This window comes from Bidens hawaiensis, unplaced genomic scaffold (genome assembly GCF_021521415.1).
Source record: "Bidens hawaiensis isolate Kalapana, Puna unplaced genomic scaffold, B.hawaiensis_p1.1 tig00014284_1, whole genome shotgun sequence".
NCBI classification, from domain to species: domain Eukaryota; kingdom Viridiplantae; phylum Streptophyta; class Magnoliopsida; order Asterales; family Asteraceae; genus Bidens; species Bidens hawaiensis.
Genome location: NW_027492229.1, coordinates 492,713 through 499,713, shown reverse-complemented (window position 1 = coordinate 499,713; position 7,001 = coordinate 492,713). Strand labels below are relative to the sequence as shown.

Here is a 7,001-nt window from a genome sequence, read left to right as displayed (position 1 = left end):
ATCGATGAGAAACAGGAATGCTTCAATAGATCCGCAGTGAAATTGATTAGGTATTCCGCTTCGTTGATCATGGATGATTCAACGCTTCGTACTGATTGGCGAAATTGAAAACCACATGATTTGGTCGTTTCCTTCACTTCTCATGTTTAGCACGCTAATTTCATTTGTTATCTCACTCTAATCGAAAAGTAAAGCATGTAATTACAAAAACTGTTTGATTTTTATCCCAGTCAGAATGTTGTGAATTTTTTTTAAAACTACATAAATAAGTTAGGAGCATGCGGGTTACTTTCCGTTAAGAGTGTGAGTGGCCTTCAGAATGGAAGTAAAAGTTTGTAGTGGGATTGACCTTGGCAACTAAAGTAAAAGTTAGCAGTGATCTTAATCACATAATCAATAAACAGAATTTGCTATATTAATATTAACATAAAGAACAATTTGTTTGAAGTTGAAATAGAACAACAATTTGACAGAGAATGTAAAGCTCCAAACATTTAGTACGTCATTATAAAAAGACAAACAAGTAACTAATAAAAAAAGAAGTTAAATATGAGTTTACTGAGAAGAATCATAATCATTCAAGAACCCAAATCTGTTTGTATCCATAAAGTGTCGATGGATACTAAAAGGAAACCTTCCATCATAACTCAAACCACCAAATCAATCCCATTGAGATCTACAATTCATGTTTTTAACAAAGTTTTCTCCTTTTTCTTATCTCCAAACACTAACTCCCTTCCTTGTATTCATCGTGCAAACATCTTCTATAAGTACCCTTTAACCACCATTTCAAACTTTCCAAATTGTCTCTTGCAGTTTCTGGTTACAACTCAAGATCTTTCTAGAATGACCAGTTTTTCCTTGTCACACATACCGTGTTTCAAAACGACGTTGTTAAATGACAATGATGACCGTCCGATCATTTGGAGTTACAAGATCTTTGGAGCTAGAGCTTACACCAATATTAAGATAAGCCGGACCACCGTGCATAGAGCCGGTGTAAATGGACAGATGGTTGTGGAGAGGACAATGATCCCGTCTAAAAAACAACTTGTGGACCCTTTTCGACAAGGTGTGATTATCTTGGATGGTGTCGGGTATCGACAAACAGTTGTTGTTCGGTCTTATGAAGTCGGACCGGATAAGACCGTGACTCTTCAAAGCATTCTTAACCTTCTCCAGGTTAGATTTAGTGACGACATTGGTAATTAAGTAACTACAGTTTTTATGGGTAGATTTGTATTGATGTACCGTCCTATCTAACCGCTTACTAGATAGTTTTCTATAATATAGTTGTCGTTCTAAAAAACACAGGAAACTGCTTTGAATCATGTGTGGATGTCGGGGCTTCTTGGAGATGGATTTGGCGCGACTCATGGTATGATGAAGAACAATCTTATATGGGTTGTTTCAAGAATGCAAGTTCAAGTTGATCAGTATCCCATCTGGTAAGTATTTGCGGATAAATGTTTGTTGCAAAGAGATTAATAATCCAACAGGCTAAACGTGGTAACGCACCCGCTATATGCTGAAGAGGGATAAATTAAGTTAAAACAACTAATACTGAAAATTAATAGATGATTGGATTAATTGTTTATTGTAGGGGAGAGATATTGGAAATCGACACATGGGTTGGAGCATCGGGAAAAAATGGAATGCGACGAGATTGGGAAATCAGAAGCCATACCACTGGCATTGTTTTTGCTCGAGCAACAAGGTAAGTTATTACAATAGTGTTGTTTACTATAAGTTTGCTAGATAAAAAAACATATATTATATACTTTGTAAAAATAAAATGAAACTTATGGAAAGTGGTAACTCATGTAGCACATGGGTGATGATGAACCAGTTTACGCGACGATTATCAAAGATGCCAGATGAAGTTAGAGCAGAAATCTCACCATGGTTCATTCATAAACAAGCAATTAAAGAAGAATCCCCTGAAAAAATAGAGAAGTTGGATGATAATGCAAAATACATTAACTCAGGATTGCAGGTAATTAAACAATCATTTTCACTTCAATTTCATGATCCCTTAAACATTCCTCAAATCTTATACGTATGTCACTAGTAAAAAAAATGTAGTAATTCACCTTCATAAACTGTTGAAGTCGAAGCAATTCAGCCAGTTTGAGATTTATGTAGTTCGGTTTTGACGGTTTATTGGTCTAGTCCATGTATTATATTCACCAACCAACATTATTATTTTAACATGTTTAATACAAACGATTTTGGAAAAAAAATGGTTTAGACCAATAGACCATCAAATAAACTGAATTGTCAAAAGGTTTTCTATTACATGGGACAAGATCAGACAGTGAACACTCCTAATTCAACTGAGGGTATTTATGTTTGTAGCCAAAGAGGAGTGATTTGGACATGAACCATCATGTAAACAACGTGAAGTATGTTGGTTGGATGTTTGAGGTAACGACACTAATTTACTAAAACATTTACAATCAAATTTTCAAAGTATAAAAAAAGAGTAGTGAAGATCTTGTTTTATATTTTAGGCGATCCCAGACGAATACTTGGAGAACTATCAGTTATCAAACATCATACTGGAATACCGCAGAGAATGTGGTAGTTCAGACGTGGTTCAATCTCTTTGTGAACCTGAACAAGTCGGGATCATTAAAGACGGAGTTCAAGATGTAAATAATATGAATGGGTGCTCAATCGGTGCCGGGGGTGCTGGATTCTTGAATTGCTTGATGAACCAATCGAGCGTTAGGTTTACACATGTTCTTCAAGTTAAAGAAGACTCAAAATGTCAAGAAATTGTAAGAGGAAAAACAACTTGGAAGAAAAGAATCAATCACCGTCCATTTTGTGGCTAATTAAATTTATTTTGTTTTGTTTTCTTGGTGGTTTATTCATGTGTTTCAAAACAAGTGAATATAAATTGAAATAAGGACAGGTGTTTATATGCATTTTAAAAAGGGTGATTGTGACATTTTAAATAATCATAATCACTTGTAATAAAACATGTTGTAAGAAATATGTTTAGATGTTTGAAAACGTACTAAAACAGGTTGTAGAAAAGATGAGACGAGTAAAAATCACTAAAAATATGAAACTATATAAATACTTGTACATATTGCTTTAGTTACGATAATCATATCTAATCAAACACTATTATAAGTGTTCTGCATTCCTAAAACAATATTTAAAAAATACAACTTAATCTTATATAATTAGTTTCATTGCATCTAATATGATGCTAACTTATAAGATAATTTCAGATGAGATTAAAAACCAATTAATGCAACTTTAAATCATAATAACCTTGTAATAAATCTCATAATGAATCTGGACACCCCCAAATGGATGGAAATGTTAATTTGTCACTACATGGAATTAATTAATTCCAAGGGTCGATGGAAACAAGTTTTGCATTTGGACATATTCATGTTATTTAATGAATTATTTTGATAAAAGATCAAAAAGAAAAACCTTTCCTTTTAACAAAAACTAAGTTAGAATATCTAAGCTGAAATAATAAGAAATTTACAGTATAAAATGAATAAAATTTACAGCAATATCCAATAAACTCTCGCCCTTAAAAATCGATTTGGTTTCTTGCCCAAAACTCCACAAAAAATCTGGAGGCGAACGAAAAAAATTAAAAATCCTCTTGAGCAGTTGATTGACTAGCGGAAAAAGTCAAAGCTGTTTTTTGCTTAAAATTTTTTGAAATTGCCATGTCCACAACACCAAAAACCCGAGAAGCCCAACACCAACAGATGACCACAAAATCCCCAGACATCTAGGCATTGGAGTTGGAAACAAACCTAACAAACAAAATCTTGATTCAGAATATGATAACAATTAATAACTGTAAAGCAGGTTGACTTTTTGAGTCAAACGAAATAACTTGCGGTCAAACCAAAACAGATTCTTCAAATTCTATACTAAAAAATTCAGCAAAGTTGATGTTGATAAAAACATTGGTTGTTGAGTTCAAGCATAGTTTGACCAAAAAAGTCAACGACAGCAAAAACTTACCGTGCCCAAATTTGATGCAAATAAGGAGCTCAATTATGCAGATTGCAAGAGAAAGCCAACAAAAAGCTCCAACCTTTTTCACGGGTTTTCTGAAAATAATAAAGTAAAAAAGAAGCATTCTTTTTTGCATTTTGGCAACAAAGATTTAAATAAAAGTAAACATGCGAGTAAAACCGAAGCTTACTGGTCTTGTAGGTAAGAATTGTACTCCTGAACTGTAGGTATTGCAATAAGCCACCAAAGTACTAATCGGTAAACAATAATGGGATTTCTAGGAGGAATCCAAAGGCAAAATTTAAGGAAAAATGTATTGAGTTCAACAGTCAAGAACACAATGCAAAGAGTAAGAACTTGGATGAACCGCCATGGACCAAGAAACGGGTGCCATTCATCTTTGTCCCAATGTGCAGGAGTAAATTGGCACAATGTTCGTTTTACCTGGTTCAAAGAATGTAATTAGTTTGACCTCAAAAGTCAAAGTCAAAAGAAATACCAATTGACATTGGTCTATAGTATGAGGGCATTTCGGACATTTGGCATTTAGCCAAATGATATTAGCAAACTATGTTTCAATTCAATCAAACATTGTATTTAGTTTGAGACATGCCGTTGACCATTGTATTTGTATTTAGTTTACGTAATAAGTTTGATCTCAAAAGTCAATTAAAAATGCACCTATTCTTCTTTGGGTAAGATTTTAAATTAAATTCATTTTTTTCCCAAAGTGATCATTAGAATACCAGTTGACACTCTATAGCATAAGGGCATTTAAGGTGTTTGGCATATAGTAAATTGATATAAGTGAACTATATTTCAAGTCAAACATTGTATTTTGTTTGAGACACACAGTAGACCATTGTATTTAATTTTGAGAATGTAATAAGTTTGACCTCATAAGTGAAAGTCAAATAAATATGCAACCTATTTTCATTGGATAAGATTTTAATCCTAAATTTCTTATTTACTCAGATTGGTCATTACAAACACCATTTGGCATTGATCTATAACATAAGGGCATTTCGGTCATTTGGCATACAGTCAAAAGATATTAGCTAATAATATTAAAAGTCAAACATTGTATTTAGTTTGAGACATACAGAGTAGAAGATACGTAAACGGATACGTACTTTTCCCAAAATGTTCGGCTGCCGGCTAATTCCAACCCACTCGTATGTTTTACCATCAAAGTATCGAACAGTATGCATTCCTGCCCAAATACCTGGAAAATAAATAGGTATTAATTATGTTGAAATATTAATAGACATTAGAGCTTTACAAATCCTCACCCAACCAATTGCAGATCAATATATCAAGAACAATGCTGTCCCACCAACACTCATTGAAATTCGGTAGCATATGGCGAAAAGTAAGCTGAAAAAGAGAAGCCAAACATTAGGCTTTGACTCCTTTCAAAGCAATAAAAGTTGAAAAGGTCAAAATCGGACCTCCATCAATTCAAATCCAATCGATAATACCCACAAAAGGGGTTGATTTCTGATCATTATCGCCTTTCCCCACCACCCGAATAAATGAGCCGGGACAAATTCATCAAAAAGTGTCTCCTGAATAAAACGTATCTAAAATCAAGAAAAAGTGAAGGAAATACGGAAGAATAAAAAGTTAAAGATTGTGAAAGAAGAAATCATACATAAACATTTATAAACCTGTTAGTAGGATTCTCGGGTACATATATTCGACAATCCGCCCCATATGATCTTTCAGGAAGTTCTGGAAACACATTACACAGACTAACATAACTATCACTCACGTGATGAAATTTACAAGTTTTTCAATAAAAAAAATGTATAATAAGTTACCAACGCCAAGGTCAGGATGGAGATACTTCATAAACTGTCTAGCATCGTCACGATTCTATAAAAAAAATGATTTTTTGTATGGTGCGACAAAAAGATAAAAGAAACACAATGCTACTAACCTGAAAAAGCAAAAATGTCAAAGAAACAAGGTAAATAACCGCCATGCCATGAACGACGCGCCAAATTGCGGGATGTGGCCTAATTAGTAACCTATAATATCATACACACCAATCTCATTAATCCTTCTAAATACTGATACAATCAAAATATTGTGCAACATACGTTGAAGGAGCTTGAAGCAAACAATAAGTCAGAAAAACCGCGATCATCGCCCATATTCCCCTTCAATTTGAAACAAATTTTTAAAAGTTAGTTGCTTTAAAATATACAAATCATATAAAACAAGTATTCACCTTTTGACAGATGTTACAATATCATCTGACGAATTGCTTTCGGGATCAAGAGCTCCACTAGCCCAACTCGAAAAGCATATTTAATTAGTAATGATTTAACATAACTGAAAAAAAAAAGATACAGATTATAAGAAACATACATCAAAAAGCATGAACCAACAAACAACAATGTAATGGTTCGAGGTTTATAAGCCCACGCGGTCCACGGGTCCAGTTCATCATCATCAGAAGTCAAAGTGATGAATTGACTCTCTTGAGCCACATAGTTTTTTCTCCTTCCTCTCTTATAACCATTAGACTCCATAAAAATAATGTGTCTTAACTTCACTATATCACTGCAAGTGGTACAATTATACAAACTTGTAATGCAATCATTAAAGATATGAAATTTATCCTAATAATTCCTTTTTCAGTTCATAAGTTCTTTGGATCTCATCCAGTGTTGTAGAACTCTCTAGGCGCGATTACTCGGGATTAATCAGATTGAAATTTCTATATGTAATGTTTAAAAAATTGCATATAAAAGTTCACATAAATACTTCAACGTTCACATAAATACTTCAACGTTCAAACATAAACAATTAAAAGTAAACATAACAAATCAATGAGAAAACCAATTACTAACTTTAACGGGTTAAACCCACGGTCCGATTTCCTTTAAAAAATAAATAAATAATTTCGATTTGGGCCGGCTAGCGATTAGCTGTAAATTAATCAGTAACCCACCGATTAATCCCGATTTTTACAGCACTAATCTCATCCT

At 33.5% G+C, this 7,001-nt stretch overlaps 2 protein-coding genes across 3 annotated transcripts; one reads left to right on the top strand and one right to left on the bottom strand.

Moving 5' to 3' along the window:
• Nucleotides 1-682: 682 nt before the first annotated feature.
• LOC143546180 (palmitoyl-acyl carrier protein thioesterase, chloroplastic-like) lies at nucleotides 683-2,873 on the top strand. The gene is made up of 6 exons (XM_077037898.1): nucleotides 683-1,182; nucleotides 1,315-1,448; nucleotides 1,604-1,717; nucleotides 1,828-1,996; nucleotides 2,359-2,427; nucleotides 2,514-2,873. The coding sequence occupies exons 1-6, from the start codon at nucleotides 847-849 to the stop codon at nucleotides 2,838-2,840; spliced, it is 1,149 nt and encodes a 382-aa protein (XP_076894013.1). The 5' UTR covers nucleotides 683-846; the 3' UTR covers nucleotides 2,841-2,873.
• Nucleotides 2,874-3,498: 625 nt separating this feature from the next.
• On the bottom strand, nucleotides 3,499-6,669 carry LOC143546179 (CDP-diacylglycerol--serine O-phosphatidyltransferase 1-like). Of its 2 annotated transcripts, none has more exons than XM_077037896.1 (12): nucleotides 6,379-6,669; nucleotides 6,239-6,304; nucleotides 6,108-6,167; nucleotides 5,945-6,035; nucleotides 5,826-5,880; nucleotides 5,657-5,736; nucleotides 5,454-5,570; nucleotides 5,295-5,379; nucleotides 5,106-5,227; nucleotides 4,193-4,446; nucleotides 4,009-4,097; nucleotides 3,499-3,794 (listed from the first exon to the last, which is right to left on the bottom strand). In XM_077037896.1, the coding sequence occupies exons 1-12, from the start codon at nucleotides 6,540-6,542 to the stop codon at nucleotides 3,667-3,669; spliced, it is 1,311 nt and encodes a 436-aa protein (XP_076894011.1). In that variant the 5' UTR covers nucleotides 6,543-6,669; the 3' UTR covers nucleotides 3,499-3,666. The 2 variants fall into 2 exon arrangements, with proteins under 2 accessions (XP_076894011.1, XP_076894012.1); XM_077037897.1 differs by having other exon boundaries at nucleotides 5,136-5,227.
• Nucleotides 6,670-7,001: the final 332 nt, after the last annotated feature.

Excerpts from the sequence above, each read along its gene's own strand:
- LOC143546180 (XM_077037898.1), top strand. The coding sequence starts at position 847 with ATGACCAGTTTTTCCTTGTCACACATACCGTGTTTCAAAACGACGTTG. Across the intron at positions 1,183-1,314 it reads GCATTCTTAACCTTCTCCAG|GAAACTGCTTTGAATCATGT; the intron begins GTTAGATTTAGT and ends TAAAAAACACAG. Across the intron at positions 1,449-1,603 it reads GTTGATCAGTATCCCATCTG|GGGAGAGATATTGGAAATCG; the intron begins GTAAGTATTTGC and ends TGTTTATTGTAG.
- LOC143546179 (XM_077037896.1), bottom strand. The coding sequence starts at position 6,542 with ATGGAGTCTAATGGTTATAAGAGAGGAAGGAGAAAAAACTATGTGGCT. Across the intron at positions 5,881-5,944 it reads TGACATTTTTGCTTTTTCAG|AATCGTGACGATGCTAGACA; the intron begins GTTAGTAGCATT and ends TTTTTTTTATAG. Across the intron at positions 5,228-5,294 it reads ATTGATCTGCAATTGGTTGG|GTATTTGGGCAGGAATGCAT; the intron begins GTGAGGATTTGT and ends TTTATTTTCCAG.